Source organism: Zalophus californianus, chromosome 3, assembly GCF_009762305.2.
Source record: "Zalophus californianus isolate mZalCal1 chromosome 3, mZalCal1.pri.v2, whole genome shotgun sequence".
Taxonomy (NCBI): Eukaryota; Metazoa; Chordata; class Mammalia; order Carnivora; family Otariidae; genus Zalophus; species Zalophus californianus.
The window spans coordinates 141,444,355-141,471,861 of NC_045597.1; the positions used below are offsets into that span (position 1 = coordinate 141,444,355).

The 27,507-nt window shown below is 41.7% G+C and overlaps 1 protein-coding gene across 1 annotated transcript in view; it reads right to left on the bottom strand.

Annotated features, from left to right (window-relative positions):
• TTN (titin) overlaps positions 1-27,507 on the bottom strand; it is a 271,518-nt gene that overhangs the window by 179,570 nt on the left and 64,441 nt on the right. The window contains 43 exon segments of the mRNA XM_027590660.2: positions 256-534; positions 773-1,054; positions 2,243-2,530; positions 2,671-2,958; positions 3,099-3,377; positions 3,480-3,758; positions 3,854-4,132; positions 4,322-4,609; positions 4,712-4,990; positions 5,137-5,418; positions 5,535-5,813; positions 6,067-6,348; positions 6,885-7,172; positions 7,299-7,586; positions 7,700-7,978; positions 8,087-8,365; positions 8,459-8,737; positions 8,901-9,188; positions 9,330-9,608; positions 10,639-10,917; positions 11,037-11,315; positions 12,573-12,854; positions 13,067-13,345; positions 13,590-13,877; positions 13,988-14,266; positions 14,379-14,657; positions 14,781-15,059; positions 15,157-15,438; positions 15,787-16,065; positions 16,193-16,480; positions 16,597-16,875; positions 16,974-17,252; positions 17,367-17,645; positions 17,741-18,022; positions 18,111-18,389; positions 18,504-18,791; positions 18,911-19,189; positions 19,287-19,565; positions 20,024-20,302; positions 20,399-20,680; positions 21,241-21,804; positions 23,580-23,858; positions 24,632-27,415. Of these exon segments, the coding sequence (XP_027446461.2) occupies positions 256-534; positions 773-1,054; positions 2,243-2,530; positions 2,671-2,958; positions 3,099-3,377; positions 3,480-3,758; positions 3,854-4,132; positions 4,322-4,609; positions 4,712-4,990; positions 5,137-5,418; positions 5,535-5,813; positions 6,067-6,348; positions 6,885-7,172; positions 7,299-7,586; positions 7,700-7,978; positions 8,087-8,365; positions 8,459-8,737; positions 8,901-9,188; positions 9,330-9,608; positions 10,639-10,917; positions 11,037-11,315; positions 12,573-12,854; positions 13,067-13,345; positions 13,590-13,877; positions 13,988-14,266; positions 14,379-14,657; positions 14,781-15,059; positions 15,157-15,438; positions 15,787-16,065; positions 16,193-16,480; positions 16,597-16,875; positions 16,974-17,252; positions 17,367-17,645; positions 17,741-18,022; positions 18,111-18,389; positions 18,504-18,791; positions 18,911-19,189; positions 19,287-19,565; positions 20,024-20,302; positions 20,399-20,680; positions 21,241-21,804; positions 23,580-23,858; positions 24,632-27,415 (14,889 nt within the window).

Genomic DNA, 27,507 nt, shown 5'->3' on the forward strand with positions numbered 1-27,507 from the left:
AAATGTCTCGTCCTCTCCAGTTTTCTGAGTTCAATGAAATCCATTGGAAAAACCGTCTAAAATGATATTTGGTAGGATTCAGATGTGGGATGCACACTAAACATCAAAGGATTTAGAAGAGAGAAAAGGGAAAGTAGAAGACACAGCTAGTGATAAAGGACTGGGCAATCACTAAGAAGCCAATAGAATGTTAAAATTGGAGGGAAGAAAATAAGACGGGAAATGGCAGACAGAAAAGAATGAGGCTGCTCTAACCTTTCAGTGTGATGGAACCAACACAAGTGTCACTCCCCACATCATTGGTGGCTTTGCACTGGTATTCCCCCATGTCTGCAGCATCGACATTCAGGATGTGAATACTCGTCAAGAAGTTCTCAGACATGATCTTGTACTTCTTGCCACTTCTAAGTTCTCTCTTATCTTTATGCCAAGAAACTTGAAATGGGGGAGTACCCTGAAGCTCACATTCAAGATGAACATCAGCTCCTTTCAGCGTCTCAATGAGATGAGGCTTTTTGCGGAAAACGGGTGGTTCTACAATTGGAAGGTAATTGAGTTAGAAAAGAAAGGAAAATCAGGATGTATTCTGTAAGCATATAGTTTCAAGTAAGAATCAGTTTTCCATTCCATCACAGACAGAAAACATCACTTTCAATTTTTGACTGTATCCTTCAAAAATTTTAAGACATTGCTGGAGAGTCAAACAGCGACCTGAGAGGACAGCTAGAGAGGAGTCCAATGTGAAAAACACAAAGGAAGAGTAAGATCTGACCTTTAACTTTTAAGGAAGTGCTGCTGCTTGCACTGCCCGCTGCATTGCGGGCCTCACATGTGTAGTCTCCGCTGTCCTCAACACTGAGGTTGTGCATTTCCATCACTGCCACCGAGTTGAGAAATGACATTCTGAATTTACTGCTCTCTTGAATTTCAGTCTCGTCTTTGTACCATAAAACTTTGATTTCTGGAGACCCTCCTATTTTACATTCATATCTTGTGTATTCATCCTGTTTCACAATTCTTGAGGGTTCTAGCTTCTTAATGAACCTGGGTGGTTCTATGGAACCAAGAGGGAAAACACAAATTAAGGGATGGAAAAGACATGGATAACTCAAGAGGAAATGAAAAAAGGAATCCCTGTGTTGGAGAGGTCTTTAACTCCAGAAAACATATTTATTTGATGCAGTTCAAGGAAGAATAGTTCATAATTAGTAGTTAAGAATGGTTAAGTTGAATCTAAGTAGAAATTTCTTAAAATAAAATGTGTGTAAGCACCTACACGAAATGTTATTGCAAATGGAAGGGAGGAAAATACATTAATCTATATTGTGTGATCCTCCTCCCAGCAAAAGAATCTTATCTTTAGTGCAAGATCAGAAGTGACTGCCCCCACGCTGTTGTCTGCCTTGCATGTATACTCTCCCACATCACTGTGATCCACTTTGTTGATTACCAAAGAGGCGACATTATTTTTAAATTGCATTTTATATGCAGGAGCTGATCATAGCTTTGTGTGTTCTTTGTACCAAGAAATTCTAATTTCTGGGGTTCCATCAACTTTACATTGTAAAGTCGTGGGTTCTCTGATGGTTGCTTCTACGTGATATCTACAAAATATCACCACAAAAACCCTCAAAAGTTCTCTAATGGGTTAGATCAGTAGCTCACTGAGTTAAGGATTTAATTTATGACAATGGCAGCCATGAACTTGCTACAGGAAGATATGGTTGCCTTCCACCATGTCGGATATTGATGTTCTCCCTGGCCCTCTGGCTTCCTCTATTATTTAAGTCGGGGGCTAGTGGAGGAGGAGAGGTTAGCACAAGCTGACTCTTCTTGAGGGGCCTTTTGGGATCTGCTATCCCCCAGAGCAACAAAATCCATTAATTTACAAACAACTGTGGAAAATAAGTCATTTGAGATCACTTCCTTTTTTTTTTATCTTAAGCTGATTTCTTTCAAACTTGGATTTTCTTGCAATTCTGTGAAAACTTTTGTTCACTATTTTCCTAGTCTCTATCTTTAGCCTTTGAAAATGGACATTCAAGTCCATGTTTTATCCATTTCATATTTTTTTAATAAAAAGTGTTAAAACTTGACCCCATTTGGAAGGCCCTAGATCCATTTGACCTCTTTTAATTACTAGACCATGGTCTAAAACATAACTTTGAAGCACACCCTTCCTCCTGTATTTCAAGATATTGAAAACGCAAAAGAGATGTTGCTACTTGACTGGAACAGGTACCTTGTACACCCAGGTGAGCAGAACAAGAGTCTTTTCCAGCGACATTGCTTGCGTAGCAGGTGTATTGCCCGGCATCACCTTTGCTTACTTTGAGGACTGTCAGAGTGGCAGTATTTTCAACCAAAGTCATCTTGTAGTTGCCTCCAGGGCGAATCTCTCGGTTATCTTTGGCCCAAGTGATTTTGATGGGTGCAGTTCCAGTTACATGACATTTAAAAGAACCACTTTCTCCAAGAGCAAGATCTACCGATACAGGCTTTAGATCAAAGAAAGGAGGCACTTCATGCTCTGAAAAGGATGAAGACCAACACGGTGACTTCAGTTTTTATGCTCCCAGCCATGGAGCAGAAACTAAGTGGCACCAGTCCTATGGTGGCCCACCGCAGTGAAGCTTTTATAACGAAGAGGGTAATGTGATGGCTACTCACCTGAGAGAATGAGCTTGGCACTAGACGAAGCAGTTCCAAGAGGATTAGAAGCTGAACAATTATACTGACCGATGTGGCTCTGGTCAGTTTGCAAAATCTGAAGGGTTGCTACGTTATGAACAAAAGATGTTTGCAAATTAGAATCATCTTTCAAAAGCACCCCATCCTTGTACCAAGACACTTGAAGAGGTTCTGAGCCATTGATACGACATTCAAACGCAACTGGGAAACCAAGAGTCTCATGAACATCCTTCAGTTTTCTTGCAAAGGAAGGTGGAAGTTTGTGCTCTGTAAAGAAGTTACAGATAATCCTTATTTACAAGAGAGAACACATCCACGACATACTTCAAGCCATTACAATTTTGATGTTTTTAAGAAAATGGGTTTGTCAGCACACAGCAAGACTTGTTAAACGAAACCATCATCACCTTTGATAACAAGCACGGCTGAAGAAGCGACTGCCCCCACGCTGTTGTCTGCCTTGCATGTATACTCTCCCACGTCACTGTGATCCACTTTGTTGATTACCAAAGAGGCGACATTATTTTTAAATTGCATTTTATATGCAGGAGCTGATCGTAGCTTTGTGTGTTCTTTGTACCAAGAAATTCTAATTTCTGGGGTTCCATCAACTTTACATTGTAAAGTCATGGGTTCTCCGATGGTTGCTTCTACGTGTTGCAGCGGTTCAATGAAATAGGGTGGTTCTAGGGTACAAAGGATGATAACCGATCAATCATGCTAACTTGAAGAGGATGGTTTAAAAGAAGGAAAAGACAGCAACAAAAAGAGCTAACTTGTTAACACACCTAAGACAGATACCAGAGCTTCACAAATATCTTGACCAGCCTCATTTTCTATCAGGCAACTGTACTGTGCATAATCCTCTACAGTGCTCTCCGTAATTTCCAGGATCGTCGATTTTTCTGTCATGGTAATACTGCAATTCTGAGACTGTGAGAGAGGGAACTCATTCTTCATCCAGCTCACCGAGATGGGAGGTGTGCCCGTAAATGTGGCCTCGAGAACTATGGGGCTGCCTGTCTCCACGCTGAAGTCAGCCAGCCTCTTCACAAACGTGGCGGGTTCTGTACGGAGGAAACATGAGGGTGAACTCGGCATCTTCAAAGGAAGACTTGGAAAGGGATTTTAAGAGACACATGAGTCAGAGAACAGAGCAAACCTTTCACAAAGAGATGCGCGGTACAGGAGGCGCTGCCTGCATCATTGGTCACAAGGCAAGAATAGTCTCCGCTCTGCACCGGCTCCACCTCCAGCAACTCCAGTTCGGTCACAAAATCTTCCAGAGAAATGGTGCATGACTCCCCTGACACCAGTTCCCTGCTGCCCTTAAACCACTTGACCTTGAACGGAGGGGAGCCTCTAATGATGCTGGTGAAAATGAGGCTCGTTCCAGGTAAAACTTCCACAGAGTCAGGGATTTGTTCGAAAGAGGGGGGTTCTGGATACCCCAGGGGAGAGAGAGATCAAGAGAAAAAAAGAAATCCAGGTGAGATGGGCTTTTGCTCCTCGAAGAAAAGGGAACTAAGACTGCAAATGAAGACAAGGGAAAGAAACTCCCCACGAGGCAGGCGCCACGTCCCACGGAAGAGACATAAGGGTGGCAGCGGTCTGCCTCTCGCACACTGACCTTGCACGGTCAGGACTGCCGAGCATTCGTCCGAACCAGCCACGTTGGCAGCCACACACGTGTATATGCCTGTGTCCGAGGGCTCCAATAAGCTCAGGTTCAACGTACAGACATTTTCCGAAAAGCTGGACTGGCATTTTGGCCCGCTAACGAGCTCGTTTCCGTCCTGAAACCAGCCAACTGAAATCGGGGCTGAGCCAGAGACTCGGCACTCCAAAACCAACGAGGCCCCCAAGATGGCGTTCGTGTCTTTCAGCTTGCGGATGAAGGAAGGAGGCACAACTCGATCTGTGTGGAGAAGGGTAGTTTTCCATTTAAAGAGAAGCTTTCTTTTCTTTTTTCTTTTTTCCAGGAAAAATGACAGATTCATAAAGACCTCACACTACTCACCCGACACATGGACAGATACAGAGCAGGTACTTTTACCAACACTGTTTTTCACTTCAAAGCTATATAACCCCTTGTCGCTCATCTCTGCACAAGGGATTTTAATGGAAGCCACTTTGTTGATGAATGTAATGTGATGTTTGCTGTCTGCAGATAATTCTCTCCCATCTTTGAACCACTTGACTGAAAGTTCTGGTGTTCCAGCCACTACACACTCTAATGCAAAAGGATTTCCAGTAGTGACAGTCATGGGTTCTGGCTTCTCTACGATTCTGGCTGGTTCTAAAAGAAGAAGTATATTGCATTGAAAATAAAGTCACCTTCCAAACTGAGAGTGTGAGCAATATATAATGGGGTAAGAATAGTATTTGCAGATGATGATCATGGGTCAATTTGATTTTTTTCTCAGGTTGTACTTTGTTACTAACCTACTACAGTCAAGACTGCTGAACATTCTCTCATCCCGGCGTCATTTTTGATTTGGCACACATATTTTCCAGAATCAGAGGCTTCAGGGCTCCCAAGCTGGAGGGTTGCGACATTATCGATGAATGAAATCCTAGTGTTTTCACTCTCTCTGATGACATCACCTCTATCTTTCAGCCAGACAACAGAAATTGGCTGGAAGCCTTCCACTATAGCCCGTAACTCAACAGCATCCCCAACAAGGGTTGAGGTGTCGCTTAGCTTTTTCACAAATCGTGGGGGTTCTAATGAAAGAGATTTGTGGTTAGAGGAAAAAAAGAATCACAGCCACATAAGTTATTAGTTAAGCAAGAAAAGATGAAAGGAAGAGACATAGATTTTTGTGCCCACGTATACAAACCTTTGAACTTGACAGTGCAAACACACGTGTCACTTCCCACCTCATTAGTAGCTTTGCAGTGATATTCTCCTACATCGGAGGCTTCAAGATTAAGGATATGAAGACTTGTATCAACATTTTTTGAAGTGATTTTAAATTTCTTGCTGCTTCGAACTTGCTTTCGATCTTTAACCCACACCACTTCAAATGGGGGGGTTCCCGAAATTTCACATTGGAAGATAACATCAGAACCTTTAAGAGCTCCTATTGGGGAAGGCTTCTGGGTGAAAACAGGAGGTGCTACCAGAAAAAAAGGAGATAAATGATGAGAACATTTGCTCACTAAAAAGGATAGATAATGTTTTAGAATCCAGAATTATTAAGAATGATTGGTGTAACAATATGACAGTATGCTAACGCAAGAAATAACAACTCACAAAAACTAGTTTAAGAATTGCAAGCAAATCCCCATAGTGAGCCTTTTTGTTTTGGAGCTCATAACATTGCTGAGAAAGAATCCAATCAGAGGAGAAGGAAGCTTAGTGTTTCTAACCTTTAATGGTCAGGGCTGTGCTGCAGCTGGCCTCACCAACACCATTATGAGCTTCACAGATATAGTCCCCACTGTCCTCAGTGCTGCCTTCATTGATAGTAAGAAGTGCCACAGAATTAACAAATGACATGTTGTATTTCCAACTTTCATGAAGTTCACTGTCATTTCGGAACCACACAACTTTGATTTCTGGGGAACCACTTATTTTGCATTCCAGTTGGATGGATTCTCCCTGCTTTGCAACTTTAGAAGCTTCTAGTTTCTTAACAAACTTGGGAGGTTCTAGTAAATCAAAGGAAAAAACAGCTTGGTTTGTAGTTGAAGATCCCATAAATACATATTTAAACTGGTTAATTAAGAATATATTTTCTGACAATTTTATGGTAAAATGTTATGTTTTTCTATTAAATAAGCTTTTAATAGAGAATTTAATTGTTAAGTTTATTTTTGTAGTTTGGATATAGAAGCTAAAACATATAAGTTAATGTATTATAGAGATATTTGATCAAAATTTAGTAAAGATAAATCAGAATGCCATATAACAGAAAATAAATTATGAGACTGAATAGTTGAAACAATACTTAACAAATTTCAGTTAGACAACACTATCTGATAGGATCACACTTAGAGTCAACACTAATTTAAAGAACAATATAAAGACAAAACAGAACTTTGATTAATGTTTTCAACACTAATATACAAATTCTAACATGACCCAGTTAGTTTATCCCAAACACTTAAAAACTAAAGAAATTTTTAGAAGACCATTACACAAATGTGGGAAAGAACAGATATTGGTAGATGCCACATAATTATACCTTTTACACTAAGTTGAGCTGAGCACATGTCTTTGCCAACATCATTGGTTGCTTGGCAAGTATATTGACCAGAGTCTCCTTTGCCTACTTTAAGAATTCTCAGATGGGGAGTGTTTCCCACACATGTGATGGTATAATTTCCTCCAGGACGTATCTCCTTGTTATCTTTTGACCAAGTGATTCGCATTGGTTGAGCACCAGTAACATGACACTCAAAGTCAGCACTTTCCCCAGCAATGACATCTATAGATACAGGCTTGATATCAAAGAAGGGAGATTTCTTAGGTTCTGGAAAGTGAAAAGAAAAGGCAATGGGTGTTTTGTTTTACTTTTTCCACTGGCCATTTCTATACTGACAATGAATAAGAAGTCATGGTTTGGTTTGCAAAGGGAAAGATTAACATGGGAACAAACCTCTTGCTGTCAGTCTAGCACTAGAAGATGCTGTTCCAAGTGGGTTAGAAGCTGAGCAGGAGTACTGGCCAGAATGACTCAAGTCAGTTTGCAAAATTTTTAAAGTTGCCACATTATCTACAAATGATGTCTGTAGATTTTCGTCATCTCGTAAAAGTACCCCATCTCTATACCAGCACACTTGGATGGGTGCGGAGCCGTTTAATCGACAAGTGAGTGTAACTGGCAACCCAACAGTCTGTTCAATGTCTTTCAGTTGTCTTGCAAAGGAAGGTGGAAGTTGGCGCTCTGTAGGAAGACAAGTGATACTTGAGCCATCAGTAGATGAAATGAAACTTTCTCCACAAAGATAAAAGAATTAAGATAAAAAAATTTCTTAATTTCTAAATTCATGTCATCACCTTGAATTCTGAAGACAGTCTTAGAAAAAGCAGTTCCTATACTATTTTCTGCTTTACATGTGTACTCTCCACTGTCATTAATATTCACTTTATTAAAAACAAGTGTGGCCACATTGTTTGTAAAATAGGTCCTGTATTCAGGAGTTGGCCGTAACTTGGTGTCTCCTTTGTACCAAGACACTGTAATTTCTGGTGTCCCAGCAACTTGGCACTGTAAAGAAACTGAATCTCCAACGGATGCCTCCAGAGGCTCTAGTTCCATAACAAAATAAGGTGGTTCTAAAGAAGAAAGGATCAGAATTAGCAACTGGAATTAAAGAACACCAAACAAAGCATGCTTTGTGTTACATGAATGCCAATCAATGAGAGAATAATAAGATAACATACCTAATGTAGATACCAGAGCTTGGCAAACATCCCTCCCTGCTTCATTGTCAATTTCGCAGGAGTACTGTCCTGCATCTCTTTTTGTGCTATTTAGAATTTCTAGGATGCAAGTTTTCTCTGTGGTGACTATGCTGCATCTCTCAGATGGAGTTATGGTAAAACCATCCTTTTTCCAGGTAACTGAAATCGGAAGTGTTCCAGTGTAGGTGCCCTCCAGAATTATGGACTTCCCTGGTTCCACAGAGTGATCACTTAATTTCTTCACAAAGGTAGCCGGTTCTGGTGAGTGACAAAGCATAGCAATTAAACACAGTAAGAACACAAAGATGTCAGCGTAGAGAAAATAGGAAGGGCAAATGCACTTGAGCAAACCTTTCACAAAGAGATGAGTCGTGCAGGATGTTTGGCCAGCATTGTTAGAAACCACACAAGTGTATTCCCCACTCTGAGAGATGTCAACATTAAATAATTCCAGTTCTGCCACAGTGTCTTCAAAATAGATGTTGCACCGGTCTCCTCTCACGAGTTCTCTGGCACCTCTGAACCAGCTGACCTTGAAGGGAGGGGTCCCTTGAATAACGCTTGTGAAAGTGACATTTTTGCCTGGTAGGATTTCCAAAGGTTCAGGTTCCTTCACGAAAGAGGGTGGTTCTACATAGACATGGAGAACATGGAAAAGAGCCTGTAAGCTTCTCATTTAGTTGCAACTTTGAATGACACATGAAGAGCCCTTTTGAATATGTGTCAAATGGGTGTCTGGATGTGCACTCAAAGGGGAATTTGCAAGAAATGGTTTGCGTCTTATAACACTGACCTTGTACAGCCAACACTGCACGACATTCATCAGAGCCAGCGGCATTAGCAGCCACGCATGTGTAATTGCCCATGTCTGAGGAGTCCAGAGAATTCAGCTGCAATGTGCAGACATTATCTGAAAATGTGGTTTGGTACTTTGCTCCGCTGACAATCTTAGTTTTCTCATGAAACCAGGCAACAGAGATGGGTGATGATCCAACTACTTTGCATTCCAAGATGCAAGAAGTACCCAGCACCCCAACAGTATCTCTCAGTCTTCGGATAAAAGAGGGAGGGACCATTCGGTCTGTGTGAGGAAAGGCAAGAGATATCATCATGATTTGAAAGAGTAGAAGACCCGTGAGAGAAGGAAGCTGATGGAGGCATTAGCATAAGCAATGGCGGTGGGGCAGTGGTGGGGGGGCGGGCAGGATAGAGCAGAACTGACCTGAAACATCAATTACAGCTGTGCAGCTGCTTTTTCCAACGTTGTTTTGAACCTGGAAGGTGTATGTGCCTGCGTCTTGCCTTTCAACAGAGAGTATCTTTAAGGAAGAGATTTTGTTGTAGAAGCTAAATTTGTGTTTTTGGCTGCTGGTCAACAGCTTTCCGTCCTTGTACCATTCTACTGAGAGTTCGGGAGTGCCGGCCACCTTACACTCCAGAGTGCATGTTTCTCCCACAGTCACGGTCATTGATCCTGCTTTCTCAACAATGACTGCAGGCTCTGAAATAAAATGTGATAGCCATCTGTCAAAGTCCGTTATCTCTACCATGCCTCTACTCTCAGATTCACCGAGATTGCTTCTTCCCATGGTGTGATTGTGTTAGGGCTCTCTCCCTAGAGAGGATGATTCCATAATTGCACACTATTGTGGAATTCTGGGTTATTATTAAGAAATATGTTGGTGCACTAGTTGACTTCCAAAACAATTCCGACAATGTATATTAGACAGTGTGTACTGATTTGCTCTTGACCCCCTCTAGAGCAAAGGAGTCACATTATGATGAATTACTTGATATGTTTGCTTTATTTTAAGGTGCTAAAGCCAGTGGTTTTCAAAGCTGTTATCCAAACAATTGCTAAATTAAAATGTCCAAAGATGCAAGTGCAAGTCATCTTTCCTATCTAACTTTGATCTTGGGAGTTCTTGTCAGCATTAACAGCTAGTACTTTGGAAACAAAATTTCCTTGTTGCATATGCTGGCTTCCAATAGTTTTCATGCTTAAACAAAAGAGAGTCATGATTATATCAACTAATCCATCAAGAAAAATAGTAAGTAAACAATGAAACAGATGGCTAATTTTTGTTAAGATCACAGACACAGGAATGAGTTTGAGAGATCAATTAGGGGGAAAAAAGATCGATTAGGTCCTTTCTCCTAAACCTTTCTTTTCTTTCATTTTGTTCTTAAAGATTTTATTTTATTTATTTATTTATTTATTTATTTAAGAGAGAGAGAGAGAAAGAGTGAGAGGTGGAACAGGGAGACAGATAGAGGGAGGAGAAGCAGACTCCCCACTGAGCAGAGAGCCCAGCATGGGGCTCGATCCCAGGACCCTGGGATCATGACCTGAGCCGAAGGTGGGTGCTTAACTGACTGAGTCACCCAGGCACCCCTCTCCTAAACCTTTCAAACAGGTAAGAATTAATATCCTTCTAGAAGAAATTCAGAATAAGAGATTCTACCAGTGACTCATCTCGGTGTTTGGCATCACTTTCTATCAGGGGACCATAGTACTATATTGTACCAACCTAAGACAGTCAGTGTGGCCATGTTCTCCCTCATTCCACCATCATTCTTGATCTGGCAGATATACTTCCCAGCATTAGCTGGTTCTGCTTTTGCAAACTGCAGAGTTGCAACATTTTCTACAAATGTAATTCTGATGTTTTCACTTTCTCTGATCACTTCTTTCTCTTTAAGCCACTGGACAGAAATAGGCTGGGCTCCTTCTATGGATGCTTGTAACTCAGCGGGCTCGCCAGCTACAATGGTGAGGCTGTTCAGTTTGGAGACAAATCTTGGTGGTTCTGAACAAGGAAAGATGGGTGGAGATTGTTGAAAACATTGTCCAGATAATGGAAGAGAGAGAGAAAAAATAAGTTTTGCATATTCCTGCCATTTCATATTTTGCAGGAAATATGCTTACCTTTTAATTTTACAGTACAAATGCAAGTATCACTTCCGACTTCATTCTGTGCTTTGCAGTAGTATTCCCCAATGTCTGAAGCTTCAACATTGAGAATGTGAATACTTGCATGGAAGTTTTTGGAGGCAATCTTGTATTTCTTGCTACTTCGGAGCTGCCGCTTGTCTTTGTACCAGATCACCTCAAATGGTGGTGTTCCCGAAAGTTCACACTCAAGACTAACTTCAGTATTTTTAAGGGTTTCTACTATAGGAGGGAAGCTGCTAAAAACAGGTGGTTCTGTAAAAAACAAGAATTTCTAATGAATTGGGCTATTTAATTTCACAGAATGTATTTCTCTGTTTTTAAGTTGGAAGAAAGAATCAAGATACTATAATGGGGAAACAGTGTCCAGAACTATCACTTTAGTGTTGAGGAATGACTGCTTTGGAGAAGGCATTAGCCTTTACAAAATCACTCCGCTTCCTTGGCAGAGAGCCCAGACAAGACCCCTAGGTGTCCTTACTGAGGAATTCAACCTTCTATCTACATTACCTTACTAATTTATCTTGGACCATAAGGACTGATGCAAAAATTGTAAATGAAAACCAAACCCAAGTACATTAATTAAGATGATTTGCATGAGGTTTAGGATCTTGACTTCAGGGATGAAATTTTTTTGTATATGCTCTATAACCGAGATACTTGGAAGCCATTATGACACCTGTGATCTAAGTCATCCACGTCAACAAATGTTATTAAAATAATGGCTTCACACCATGACAAACTTGGACTTTCTGATAAAAATACTGGAAAATGGCCACAGAAAATACTGGTATTAATTGCACCAAGGTATAGTCATATAATTAAAAAAAAACAGGAACCAATTCTTGAGAGAGAAAATATATATATATATATATAATTGTCCTGTATTTTATATAAATATATATTTTAAGTAGGCTCCACACTCAGAGTGGAGCCTAACGTGGGGCTTGAACTCACAATCCTGAGATCAAGACCTGAAATCAAGAGTTGGACACTTAACTGACCGAGCCACCGAGGCACACCTATAATTGTCCTGTTTTAAATGTGAGGTTAAAACCTGTATTGCTTGCATCTTATATATATGTGGTAAATATTCTGTTATTAATGCTAAAGATTATAGTGAGGATGATGATATATTCATAAGTTGACTGAAAACAAAAAGACAAAAATAGATTTTAAAATGCCTACTTTTCCTTTCCTTTCCTTACTTTTTTTTTGTTTGTTTGTTTTGTTATGTTTGTGAAACATCAAATTGAAACTGCCTGGCCAATGAGTTGAGGTGATCAGAATGATGACATTGGAATAACAAGAAAAATATCCCAGAATGATTGGCTACATGTAAGCAAATCTTAAGAAAGAACAACCAAAAAGGGAAATAATACTAGTTTGGGGAAATATTCTATGATCTCAAATGGAAGCTAAAATGACAGTAAAAGAATAAAGAACTAGGATACCCCAGGGGGGAAGAAGGTGGGTTTCAGGTAATGAGGAACAGAAGAAAGAGACTTCTACCTTTTACGATAACCTTGGTACTGCAGCTTGTGCTGCCGGCAGGATTCTGAGCCTCACAAATGAAATCCCCACTGTCCTCAGTGCCGAGATTGTTCATCTGTATGACGGCCACTGAGTCAATGAAAGTCATTCTGTATTTATCACTGGCTTGGAGTTTGTGTTCATTTCTGTACCACACAACTCTGATTTCTGGGGATCCAGTTATCTTGCATTCAAGTCGTGCAGAGTCACCTGCTCTCACTATTTTGGATGCTTCTAATTTCTTTACAAACTTTGGTGGTTCTAGAGAGTGAAAGAAAGAGGAGATTATGAGGGAACAGATATAAATAACAAACGCTAAATTAGGTAGTATGCAGGAAAGAGGAAAAGATGAACAATGCCTGGCAAATACAGTGTACTGTTAGAGAGAAGTGAACTTTCTTGATTGGGTAGATGCATTGTACAGAAGGGAGCCACAGGTCAGACAGAAACGTGAAACAATCAAACGTGCACACCTGTCACAAGCAACATTGTAGTACAAGAGTCGCTACCAACGTCATTGGTAACTTGGCAAGTGTATTGTCCCGTCTTGGAAGCATCCACTGAATAGAGATTTAAGAAGCTCGTTGACCCTTCCAAGCCAATGAAACATTTAGGTCCAGAGACAAGTTCCACATCATCTTTAAACCACTTTATTTTAAATGGTGGTGTTCCTTTCAGTACTGCTTTAAATTCTACTGTAGAATCTGGTATGGCTTGTTGTCGCTCAGGTTTCACCAGGAAGCTTGGTGGTTCTATAGACATTAAGAGAAATATACTTAATAGATTTCTTGTAGTTAAACTGTTTTGACAGTCTTACGGATGTGTAAGCAATCATTTCTGAAAAGAGGCAATGACCGTGTATTTCTTGAACTCAATAAATATGGATCTAAGAAACAGAATTATTGAGACTTTTAGGTCTAAAGAATACAAGGGAAGAGTGCCACATTTAAAATGCAATCACAAAGAAGAATCAAGAAGAGGAAAAGAAGTTCTAACCTTTAACAGTTAAAATGCCACTGCATGCATCATCCCCTGCTATATTTGAGACCTTGCATGTGTAATTCGCAGTATCTTCTAATTCCAGATTATTAACTTCCAGTGATACTGTGTTCTCATGACAGATGGGTCTGTATTTTGCGCTTGTAGATATTTCTTTTCCGTCCTTAAACCACTGAGCATTAATAGGAAGTGAGCCAGAAACCTTGCACTCCATACGAATAGAAGAGCCCAGAACTTTATCCATTTTTGTTAATTTTTTGGTGAAAGATGGAGGGATATCTTGATCTATCCAATGCAAACAGCAAAACACATCCATTAATACATTGCCACTTGTTTACAAGGGATTGAGGTACCAGACAGAGATAAGGGAAGCCAACTAGGGCCAAAGTACACACCTAGCACTCTCAGGTAGGCATCGCAGCTACTGCTTCCAAAGTCATTTTCCACCTTGAACGTGTACTGACCACTGTCTTGCTTCATGACTGACTGAATCCTAAAACTGGCCACGTTATTTTCAAAACTCATTGAAAAATATCTACTGGGCACAATTTGTTTTCCATCCTTCAGCCATTTGACTTTGAGTTCTGGCGTCCCGGCCACCACGCACTCCAGAGTCACTGGGTCTTTCTCAGTGACATCAACAGACTTAGCTTTCTCTAGGATTTGAGCAGGCTCTGCAGTAAGAATTAAAGTGCAAATTAGTTGCGTCGCTAATTCTGCTAGAAATAAGGGGTGCTTATGAGACTGTCCCCACCGACTCAGTCCCCAAGAGAACAGCTTACAGACCTTGTACTAAGAGGAAAGCATAACACCTCTCAATGCCCGACTCGTTCTTGGCTTGACACGTGTATCTCCCGCTGTGTCCATTGTCCACAGCTCTGATCTGAAGTGTGGCGACATTGTTCACAAATGAAATACGAGCATTATCGTCTTCATCCAGAATGTGATCATCCTTGAGCCAGGTTACAGAAATGGGAGGAGAGCCCACCACCGTACTCTGGAAGGTGGCAGAGCTTTTCAAAACGGTAGTGACGTTTTCTATCTTCTTAAGGAACGATGGTGGTTCTGTGATTCAGTGGAACAGTGGGGAAAAGAAGAGGCATAGTTGAGCTTCTCCTCATCATCATAAAATGAAAGAGCATTAGCCAGTCTGTATGAGGTAGCCTGCTTCTCAGGGGTGCCACTGACCTTTGAGGGAGACCCGGGTACTGCTGGAGCAGCTGCCGCCTTCATTGGATACGACGCACTGGTATTCGCCAGTGTCTGAGGGGTCACACCTGGTTATGTGGAGGTCAAACACTGACACTCGGTCGGTGAGGCTATACTTTTTGCTGCTCCGAATCTCCCTGTTATTTTTCAGCCACGTGACCTCAAACGGAGGTGTTCCCGACACTTCACACTCCAGCTGTGCATCACCATCTTTCACGACCTCCACGGGCCTCAACTCCCTGATAAAGGTGGGAGCCTCTAAAGATTCAGAAGGAAGACAGAGATGAGCTTACTCGAGGGAAGAGTGGTGGCCTGGCCAGCAGCACAGCCCCGGGGAGCGGACCCAGTAGCGCACCTCTCACTCTTAGTTCAGTGCTGCAGCTTGCTGTGCCTGCATCATTCCGGGCTTCGCAGACGTAAATCCCGCTGTTCTCTACCCTGGCACCAGAAATCTGGAGAGTGGCTAAACCATCGGTGAAGGAAATGCCATGTTTCTTCACCGCTGTTATTTCATTCCCATCCACATACCAAGAAACCCTGATTTCAGGAGTGCCTGTTATTTGGCATTCAAATGTTGTCGACTGTCCATCTCTCAGCACTAATATGGGGCTGGGCTTCTTAATGAATTGAGGAGGTTCTAAAGATGGGGAAGAAAGCGTCATGTTGAACATTTTTTATTTATTTATTTATTTATTTATTTAAAGATTTTATTTATTTATTTGACAGAGAGAGAGAGAGACAGTGAGACAGGGAACACAAGCAGGGGGAGTGGGGGAGGGAGAAACAGGCTTCCCGTGGAGCAGGGAGCCCAATGTGGGACTCGATCCCAGGATCCCGGGATCATGACCTGAGCCGAAGGCAGACGCGGTGCCCCACATTGAACGTTTTTTAAAACAAAGGCCGGCATCACTTTCTTTGGCCTCTTCCCTTCCCACCAAGAAAAATCCAGACAAGCAAGCAAGAGAGATGTATGCAGAGACCAGACCTTTTACAAAGAGCGTGGCTTTACTGGTTGCGGTACCAACATCGTTGCTTAGTTGGCAAATGTAGGTCCCAGAATCGGCAGCTTTGGCTGAAAAGAGCTCCAGGATGGTGGAGGTGTCGTCCTTCCAAACTGAGCGAGCTGCTCCCGAGTGCAACTCTTTGTTATCTTTAAACCACTTTATGGTCATGGGCGCAGTGCCACCCACAAGAGCCTTTAGCTGAACCCTTGTATTGGGGCTGACGTCTTGGGACTGTGGCTTTTCCACAAAGTAAGGGGGTTCTGGGATGAAAGACAAAGAAGCAAAAGGAGAAAGGAAGGTTTACTTGGGAATGGGGCAACGAGGGTGAGAATTAAGAAATGAGAGAGCAGACCAGTCCTTGATAAGGGGAGATTAAAAAATGCCAACCTTTGACTGTGAGGTGGCCACTGCACTGGTTGTGTCCTGCCTTATTGGTGGCCGAACAAGTGTACGTCCCACTGTCTGTGCCTTCCAGCTGACTGATTTCCAAGAAGGCAGTATTGTCATGAAAAGAGAATTTGTATTTTTCACTAGCTGTTATTTCTTGGTCGTCTTTGAACCACTGGATGCTGATGGGATGTGACCCGGCCACTATACATTCTAAGTCAATAAAAGACCCTTTAATGCTGTCCATTTTCTTCAGCTTTTTGGTGAATGAGGGAGGTATGATAAGATCTATGCAATGAAAAGGCAAGAAACCAAAAAAAAAAAAAGGTCAACTGCAGCAATTTGTATTTTCGGTAAAATTATAGGAGATGAAGAGCAAGGAGATGCTCAGTTTCAATACCAACCTAATACGTTAATGCTAGCCTTGCAGCTGCTTCTCCCAACATCATTTTGGACCTCAAAAGTATACTCTCCACTATCTCTCTTTTCAGTAGAAACAATCTTCAGTATAGAGACTGTGTCAGTGATGCTGATTTTGTATTTTTGGCCCAGGGTCAGTTCTTGGCCATCTTTAAACCATCTGGCTGTAAGCTCCTTAGTCCCTGAAAATTTAACCTGCAAAGTGGCTGGGTCCCCTTGGGTGACATCTATAGACACAGCCTCCTCAGTGATTGTTGCTGGTTCTGTAGAAAACAAAGGGATAGGTGTGGGTTGTGAATCACTCCATTGAAAGGCTCACATCTGCCTTATTTCCTAAAACCCACAGCAAACCTGAACTGACCTTTCACTGAGAGCAATGCAGAACATCTTTGTATTCCTGCATCGTTTTTGGCCTGACAGACATATTTCCCATCATGCTTGACTTCGATGCCACTGAGGTACAGACTAGCCACATTGTTCTCAAAGGTCATTCTTATATTATCATCTTCAGTGATTTCATCATTGTCCTTTATCCACGTCACGGTGATCGGCAAGGAGCCCTTCAGAGTGGCCTGGAAGGCAGCAGTGCCTCCCCGAAGGGAGCTGGTACTCTCGATCTTTTTGACAAAGGTTGGGGGTTCTAATAGAAGAATAATTCCCAATCAGTGTCAGTTTTAGAGCAAAAGTGGATTTTTGTTGGAACAAAGAGTTCATTCTAGGGGAGAGCCAGCGCATCCCTCGAACCGACACTAACCTCTTAAAGTCACCCGGGCACTGCAGGTGCTGCTGCCCACCTCGTTGGTCACCCGGCACTGGTATTCTCCAGCATCTGCAGCCAAAAACTTGAGGATCTGCAGACTAACCAGCTGGTCCTGAATGAAGGTTTTATACTTCCTACCACTCCTCAGTGTTGTGTTGTCTTTGAACCAAGTGATCTCGAAGGGAGGTGTGCCTGCCACCTCGGCCAGCAACATGACATCGTATTCCTTCAACACTTCAATTGGCTTAAATTCTTTGGTAAAGTAAGGTGACTCTATAGTGAGAAAGGAATTACTTTGAGTTAATGAGGGGAGAATCTGGGCTAGGGGCCATGACTGTGGTAACACAAGGGGCAATGTGAACACAAACCTTTGACTATTAAAATGCTACCACAGTGGTCACTCCCAGCTTCATTTTGGGCCTCACACATGTATTCTCCACTGTCTTCAATGGCAACATCTGTAAGTCTTAGAACCGCAGTGGACTCCACAAAAGACATTTTGTGTTTGCTGCTCTCCTTAATTTCTCTATCGTTTGCAAACCATGTTATTTTAATTGGAGGGGTACCAGTTACTTTGCAGTCCAGCTGGGTGGCATCTCCCTTCTTTAACAGCTGTGATGGTTCTAACCTCTCCACAAACGTGGCAGGCTCTGCGGAAGGAAGTTATTAAGAAACATGAGGAAGAGGAAAGAATTTATAACGACGGTAGCACAAAGATGTCAAGAAAACCATGCAAACCTTTTACAAATAAGTTTGCACTGCACTCCACGCTTCCAGCGACGTTGCTGACTTGACAGGTGTATGTGCCCGAGTCAGAGGTTTTTACCACGTAGAGTTCCAGGGAACTTTCTAAAGCTTCTTTGGTAATATAGCAGCTTCCACCAGAGACAAGTTCTTTGCCACCCTTAAACCATCTGACTGTGAAAGGGGTGGACCCTTGGAAGGTGCTCTTCAGGCAAACTGCTGAGCCAGGCAGAACATCCTTTGATGCAGGCTTAGTTACAAAACTGGGTGGTTCTAAAGGAGGGGTATAAGAAAGAATTTCTAAGAGTTAAGAGGTGCGATCTAAGGGCACAAGACTTAATTTGAACATCATCTACATTAGAATGAAATGCAAAGTCTCGGGCCAACCTTGCACAATCAGGGCTCCGCTGCTGTCTTTGCTTCCCACGGAATTCGTGGCTCGACAAGTGAAACTCCCCGCGTCATTCATGTCTACTCTGCTTATCTCCAAAGAGGCCGTGCCTTCCACAAAGGCTATTCTGTATTTGTCAGAAGAAGCTACTTCTCTACCATCCTTGAACCAGGACACCCTCATGGGGAGAGAGCCAGTGATCCTGCAGTCCAGCCTGCAGGTACTGTTAACAACACTGCCCACATTGCGTAGGGGTTTGGTAAAAGATGGAGCAATGTCTCGATCTGTTCGTGGCACAAGAAGAGAAGAAAGATAAACATGGAAGCGTGCTTGGTGATTTTATTCTTGCTCATTGGTTGCGTTACAAAGGAATATGTAAGCATTGGCTTCTGAAGGTACTAACCTAATACAGTGAATGTTGTTTCACAGGAGCTGCTGCCCACTTCATTGGAAATCTCAAATGTGTACTGGCCGCTATCGTGCAGTTCGGCTGAATAAAATTTGAGCTGGGCAACATTGTTTTTAAAACTTATTCGATACTTTTTACTAGCAACCAAAGGTCTTCCATCTTTGTACCATTTGGGCTTGAGTTCTGGGGTGCCTGTGACCGTATACTCCAGCGTGGCTGGGTCTCCTGCTGTCACCTGGATCAGCTCTGCTCTCTCAACAATTTTGGCAGGTTCTACAATGGTATTAAATAGTAAGTATGACCAAGTGTACATTAGGGTTCCACTCTACAGGGAAATAGCGATTCTAAGTTAAGATGTTGCTACACGAACCTTTAACTATTAATTCCCCAACAGACGTTTGGCTTCCGGCTTCATTTTCAGCCAGACAGGTGTATTTGTCACCAAAACTAATCTGAACATCAGGGATGATCAAGACCGCAACACCATTAGAAAAGCTCATTTTGATCTTCCCGTCTTCTTTAATGATCTCTTGTCCTTTAAACCAGGTGACAGAGATGGGTTCGGACCCTCTCACAGCAGCTTGTAAGGTAACAGTTTGACCTGCTAGTGTGGTAAAATCATCTACTTTCTTTACAAAGGTTGGCGGTTCTAGTTAAAGAAAGAGAACAGGCAAAGCTTATCAATTCCCAAACACCTCCGACACCCAATACATTTAAGTGTTTCCTCTTGATTACATTTCTCTTGTCCAATACCACCCTTCCATAGTGTCGGTTAATGAGAAGAATAAATTAAAATTTAAGAAGAATGACACCTCTATCCGAGAGAAAGAAGCACAGAAGATACATGGTTATATCAGCAGACAACATGGTCATAACAGATTATTATGGAACCCACTTTTGTTATCGGAGAGTGAATATTTACAGTCACCTCAGAATAAAGACTGGATGAAGATCACTGACTTTGTCCCCAAGCTTCCAGGTTAAAGCAAGAGGGAAACATATTTTCATGGGTTAGGAGAAGAAGAAAAATCACCAGTTTTCCTTCCATGGGTTAAGAAAGCTATTTTGACAATTTGTTAGAGAGCATCGTTTCATGCAGGCACTGACCTTTTAATAAGCGTGTAGCACTGCAGCCACACTTCCCAACTTCATTAGCAACAACACATTCGTATTCACCAACGTCTGCGCTATTGAACGAAAAGATCTCCAGAGACACCAGAGACTTCTGAGAGAACAACCTGTACTTTTTACTACTTCGAATTTGCTTCTTGTCTTTGAACCAGCTAATTTCAAACGGTCCCGTGCCTGAGATTTCACACTGAAGAAGGGCATTGGTTCCTCTCACTATATCTGCAGGCTCAAGAGTTTTGATGAAAGAAGGAGGCTCTACAAAAGTACGAAAGCATTGTGTAAGTAAGGTGTCCCGAGCAAGTAAAAAGAAAATCTTTTCTCAGAAAACCCACGGGCTCCAAGTAAACAAACCTTTGACAACTATTTCAGCACTGCACAAGTCACTGCCAACGTCATTTACCGCCTCGCAAGAGTAACTGCCACTATCTTCAACTTTGACATCCGTCAGATCAAGCACAGCCTCAGAATTGACAAAAGACATTCGAATAGTGTTACTCTCATTAAGTTCTTTGTTATTTTTAAACCAAGTGACCTGGATCACAGGTGAGCCTTTCAGTTTGCAGTGAAGGCGTGCTGATTCACCTGGCAGCATTAAATAAGAGGGATCCACCTTCTTCATGAAGGATGGTGGCTCTACAGGAAGTTAACAAAAAAGAAAAAGGGAAGAGATCTGAAGCATCAACTCCACAAGAGAAAAGGAGACATATGCCACAAGAAGACACAACAAACATCAAATATCTCGATAAAATTTCTGAAAGGGTTGTGGTGCCCTCAATAGTTCTCCAGGGTTCCACGATTTTAAAACCCTTCCCTGGTCTCTCAATTAAACAAACAAACAAACAAACAAACAAACAAACAAAAGCAAGTGAACTCTTGTCTTATACAAAAAGCACACTCTTTGTCTTATACAAAAAAACAATTGCGTAAGAGAAGATAGTTAAGGATTGCCTAGACACTTGAAATTCTTAGAAGGAATTGTAAGCAAGTTTCATTAATGGCAGTTTTAAAAGAACAGAGTGGCTTCTGAAGAAGATTGAAAATATAAAATCTGACAATACCAAGAATTCCCCAAACCAAAACATTTCCTTGGATGAAATTACTTTAAGAATAAAATGTACAGACTGTGTGGTTTGTCAACAGTTTTTCTCCAGTGGCATCCTTAAAGTGAAAAATAATATTCACACATTTCTTACCTCTGATAGTAACTGTTGCTGAAGAGGAGCTGCTCCCAGCCTCATTGGAAGCAGTACAAACATAGGTTCCTGAATCTTTTAGTTTGGCCAGAGGGATCTCAAGTGATGCTATCTTATCTTCAAAATAGATCTTATAATCTTTCCCAGGGGGGAGTTTTTGCCCATCTTTGTTCCATGTTACTGTCACTTTCCTGTCTTCATCTACTTGGCACTCAAGGTGGATCTTCTTATTGATCGCTGATTGCACAGGTTCTAATTCTTTAATGAAATGCGGCTTGTCGATGATGATTAACTCAGCTTGGCAGATGTCAGCTCCAAACTTGTTAGAAGCCTTACAAGAATAAACTCCTCTATCTTGAATTGTAAGATTTGAGAGTTCTAAACTGTGTTTGTTTTCTGCCTCTGAAATCTTGCAGTTAGGGGAAGGTGATAGCGCAGCACCATCTTTCTGCCAAATGGTTTCAATCACGGGAGTCCCTAATACTGTGCACAGGAACTTGGCTGTCTTACCCACAAAAGTTGTAACGGACTTAGGTCTGGAGTAAAAGCTTGGTGGATATGCCTCTGCAAAAGAAATGTTTTTCAACATTATATTCTGTCCCCACAGAAGCTCTTGCTGTAATTATATATTCTAAGAAAGAGAAAAGATAAATTACATATTTAGATAGACATGAGACATTATTTAAAATAGGATAATAAATTAATTAGATGAAAAGATTTATCAAAGGAAAGGGATGAGAGAGTTCTTTATGGAGGAGTGAGACAGCACTTTCAATATCTTCATTAAAGGAAAGAACAAATGTTACTTTGTCTAGTGACACTAACTTATTATTGTTAAAGAGTTTAGTAGCTGATTAGCTGTCTGAATTATTTGATAAGTAATTCAGCTGCTCCTTTAATTCTGTGAATTAGAAGACTGTGTAAAGAAGATAAAGAAAATGCACTTGACTCTCCTGAAGAGTAGGGACATTAAGTGATGAGAAGATGGAGTAGTTTTGTGAAGTCTCTCTAACCTTCATGTCAACCATCAGCAAATCCTTCAGCGGCCCAACTCTGAATTCATCCCTAAGTCATTTCAAACTTGTAAAAATATTTAGAGCAGTAATTTCCCATTTCCATTCTGCACTTTGGAGGAAGACTTTAGGAACCTCTTTCCAATTTAAAAAGAATTATCCTCCTCCTTCTTTCCCCTTATTATTTGAAAGCTCAGGTATTAGTCCCTTTACTGAACTGGCCTAATTTGGGTGAAGAGGTTTTCAAAAGGGTCATTAAGAATACTGCCATGCAGCTGGTTACATGGGACTCTGATAACAAAGTGAAACCACTAGATGGGTTATCATGGGCCTGGGTTTCAGATTTTTTGATACATAAAAGAGCTGTGGGGGAGGGAGCTACAGGGAACTCTGACTCTTCCAAGCCAAAGACATGCTGTGTTTGCCTTTCCTCTTCGTGCTTCTATTGGAAAAGACCAAGGGGCTGTCCCATCCAGATATTTAGTGCATGTCTTCTCTCAAAAACAGGGAATTGTTACCCCAGAGTTTACATTCACACTTTCCCTTGGAAGAAGAAAGCAAAAGAGCAAGAGATGGAGACAGACAAAGAAAAGGAAAGCACTATTGATTTTATTTATTTTTTTTTTGCTAATGAGGGAATTCAAATACTTGATGAGTGTGAACTACTCAAAAGTCATCTTGTTTATCAATTAGGAAGTTGAGAACAGAATATTTATGTAGTTGCTCTTATTTTTTAAATCAGTAATAAAGACTACGGTGAGAATCCTAGTTTGTCATCCTGTATAGCTCCCTGTCCTATTTGAGGATTTAACTTCAGTCTTATGCTCTGGCTTTTTTTTTTTTCTTTCAGTTTGTAACGCTGTTCTTAACTGGTTAACTGGTTGCAAATTATTAAATACAATGGGACATTATTTATTTTTTTGGTCACAACAAACTGTCCTGAAATGTGTCATATTCAGCGCCAAGCCAGGCCACGAGGAGTCAGCCAAGATACTTCCACCCAGCTAGTCATTTTAGAGAGAGAGAGAACAAAACGAACCAAACAAAAAAACAACCCCCAAACCAAACTTTCAGGTGCCACTGCTCATTGGATTCCTTGACATTGTTTCAAAATAATAAGTTATTTTTTTTCTTTAGCTGCTCTTAGAAAAAGGACGGTAAAGAATGAGTTCTCGTCCCACACGGACGTTGCATGACCTAGCCACCCTGTTATGGCTTGGCTGCTGGTCTCTCCAGCTGGCAGGACCAGCCCATCCTGCACCTGCACGAAAAGCACAATAGGCAACAGTGTGGAACAGGACAACTGTCTCAATCTGTGTCATTTACCTGTCACAGTTAGTGTGGCCGTACAGCTGGCGCTGCCGCACTCGTTGGAAGCTTTGCAGGTATACTCGCCGCAGTCCACAACCTGGGTTCGCAGGATTTCCAGGGTGGAGACGTACTTCGAAGAGCGAATAGAACACTTGTCACTTTCGTAAATTTCTCGGCCAGCTTTAAACCACTGGAACCGGACATTGGGGGCACTTTGGACCTCGCAGGTGAATTTGGCTAGGTGGCCCAGAGCTACTTCCAGGGGCTCGATTCTCCTTTTGATCACTGGGGCAGCTGCAAAGGGAAACAGAGGCCATTAGCATGCCTCCTTATCAGGCAGACCACATTTCTCTTTTTCTTCTCACTTTTGTTGCTGTTAGTGAAGTAAAACAGCTGAAATTGGTGAGATGGATTGCAGCAGTTGAAGACAAGTGACTGGAAAATGAGAACAATCATTGAAGGTAAAAGAAGACAATAAGTAGCTTTTAACATATTCAATCGTTACTTTGCCATGGATTGTGAAAAACATGATTAATATGTGATGCTATGGGCTTACATGCATAACATGATATATTCTTTAAATATACCATGCTAAGAACACTGTGAACAGCATTTAAAAAAGGTGATATACTAAATACAGTGATGAAGTGAAACAAATCAAAAAAGAAATACAAACAAGAAACACAAATGGACAGTTAATCATGGTTATTCTGAATTTAGGGACGAGACTGGCAGTTTCAGACAGCGAGGTGTTCACTGACAGCTTTTATTATATATTAAAGTATTTTCAAGTAAATATAAACTAAAAAACATATTGGTATTATGGAACATATGAAAATAATGTCTTATTTTAAAAATAAATAGTAACGTAGATAGGATAATGTACTACCCTGTAAAGCAGTAAGGAAAAAGAATTAATAACCATGATTACGTCTGTGCTTTCGTTCTTAACTCTACACAAATCACACTGTGGCAGAGGTAGGTAAGTGAACACTCAGTGATGGAAACTAAATCATTACGATCCAGTGAACATTAGAGCTTGAGCCCCCTCATCCTTAAAATCCAACCTCTTTTGACTACAGTGAGTTTGGCCGAAGTCGCTGCGTTTCCCTTGTCGTTCAAGGCCTCACAGGTATATGCTCCTTGATGTTCTTCTGTATTTACTTTGTCGATTATTAGCGTATATGTATTTTGATCTTGTAAACACTTGAACTTTTCATCTGAATGCACCAGTTTGCCCTCAAAATACCAATTCACCTCTTTGGCATTTGTTATGGATGACGTGAGGTTTACAATATCGCCTTCCTCCACAGTTGTGTCGCCCAAGGGTGTGTGTATGACAGGACCGTCCTCTTCGACTAAGCTACCCTCAGCTTCCTGTAGCTCTCCTAGGCCAACCTCCCCAGTACCACTTCCAGAGGACTTCTCTCTTTCCTCTGACGGCTTTGGGGTCTCATTCTGTTTTTCATCAGGCCTAGCAGCCGGAGCAATGCCATCAGGGACAGGTGCGGTATCCGCAACTTTGACCTGACTTCCCACATGAAAATAGCTGACCTCTTCCGCAGAGACAAGATGTTTAGATTCGACTTCTAGTTCCCAGACTGCTTCAACCTTCTGTGAATCTGAAAAAGGACCCATCTCTTCCTGCAAGCCTGTTTTGGCTCCTTTCTGGATTCTGGGATCCTCAGCTGTCAAGATGTGTATTTCCTCACATATGATAGAGCACAAAGCATCCTTAAGTTCAGTTTTCAAGTTAGCCATTTGAGGATCAATGCCTTCAATAATAATAGTTAATTCTTCCGTTAGAGTCTTCACCGAGGTAATAAGGTAGGTACACAGAATGCGTTTGGGTTCTTGGGTGAAATTTATGGCCTTCACCTCCACCTTTTCAATGTTCCTTAACCATTCAGAGAAAAGACTTGGTTGCTCACTGGCCACTGCTGCTCGCAAAGCCCTGCGGATCTGAGTTTTGAGGTTTAATTGGTCTTCTGGAATTCCAGGAAGCAAACTCTCTTTAGAAAAAGTGTCACTTGCGTGCACCTCTTGCACACCATTTATCATCATGGGCTCTTTTTTATACTCACTGGTTTGGTTCAGGGGCACGGCCAAGTTGTCAGAAAGCTCCTCCTTGAGCAGTACCTGCTTTTCCTCACATGCTAGTGGAAACCTTAAGGACTTGCCTTCCTTAGTCCTGGCTGCAAAATCTTGCCCTGTGCTTTCCAGTTGATCTGCACTTTCCATCAAAATTTCATCTTCTGTGTATGTGTGTTCTGAAGGGAGCCGGGGCTCACAGTTGACCTCAGAGATTATGACATCAGGACCCTTAAAACTTTCCATGCTTCCCTCAGCTAAGCTCTGACTCAGGCTGAGAGCACTCTGTGCCTCTTGCTTTGGAAGGGTCACTCTTTGCTCTTTGTCCATTGCGCACGCCGTCCTTTCTTTCGGTGACAGCCCTTCCTCAGCCACAGAGGTTGGATATGAATAGGCCGGAGCTTCTTCTACTGCAGACTGTGGATAACTCCCTTCAGGTTCAGCGAGTAAAATTTGCAGGGGCTCCACCATCAGTGAACTAATTTCTTCTACAGACATGGCACTTGGGAAGATTTTTTCGGTATCTGATAGGACCACCTGTGACTCAGGCTCTTGAAGCCTTAGGACATCTTCCTTGGGGAGGGTTTTCTGGGCCTGGACAACCTGCAGCTGTAAATTGGGAGATGGCTCCTTGATAGGCTGAACATGAATAGTGCCGTTGATGGAAAGAAGTGCCCTGGTGCTTTCTGGATCAGGTACATTCTGCTCCAACATGACTGTGTATTGCAACTGCTTAGCCACTAAAGTAACCTGACTACTCAGTTCACTGGTTTTAACAATAGGCTCATAAAAAAGCTGCTGGGTTTCTTCTGCAATTGAAGCAGGTTTCAAAATGGTGTCGTTTACAAAAGCTGCAATTTCCTGCTCTGAATCAAATGCGTCAACTGCAGGACCCTTTAATGACATCTGTGGAAAGTCTTTAGTAGCTTCTGGTGTGGGCTCTGCTTTGCACAGAGCATCAGTCATGTCTGTGTCTTCCAGAAGCACAAGCAGCTCTGCGGCGCAGGTGGACTCACCCCATATATTCTCTGCTTTACAGACATAGAGGCCACTGTCTTCCCTCTGAGGGTCATTGACAATGAATGTTCCAGAACCATCAGGATTATGAATGATGGTGTAATAAACATTGGTGCAAAGCTGCTTGTTTTCTTTGAACCACGAAACAGTGGGTGCAGGCTCTCCAAGAACCCTGTACTCAAAGACAGCAGGGAGTCCCCGAGCACAGTGAATTGGTGTGAACTCCTTAAGGAAGTAAGGAGGACAAGGACCTTTAAACTTTTCCCGAATTTTTTCCACTAGTTCTGGTTCTGTCTCTTTATGCCCCTCTCCTTTGGAACTTATTTTTAGATAGGCACTGCATACTGTCTGTCCATATTCATTACTGGCAATACAGGTATACTCCCCCTCATCCTCAAATTTGGTGAACAGAATGATCAAACTATGATCATTGCCGTCAAAAACAAATTTGTAGTCGGCAGAAGGTGTTAACATTACTCCATTAAAGAACCACTGAATTTTAGGCTTGGGAATGCCAGTGACAGTAACAGACAGTTTAGCCACATCCCCTATGCTTATTTCAGCATTTGACACTTCTTTGATGAAAACTGGAACATGGCTTTCCTTTTTGGAATCAAATGTAGTTGAACGAATTGGAGGTTCAGACAAAAGTTCAAGTGTTTCATTTCTATTAGATAACTGAAGCCCAGAGCTATAGGTTTGGAATCCTTCTTCCTCAGCAGACAGAAGAGAAACAGAAAACTCTGGATGGGGAAAAGTGATTAGTATTTTACTATCAATTTTATTTAACAACAACAAAAAAATAGAAGTCAAAGAATTATGCACCAACTGATGG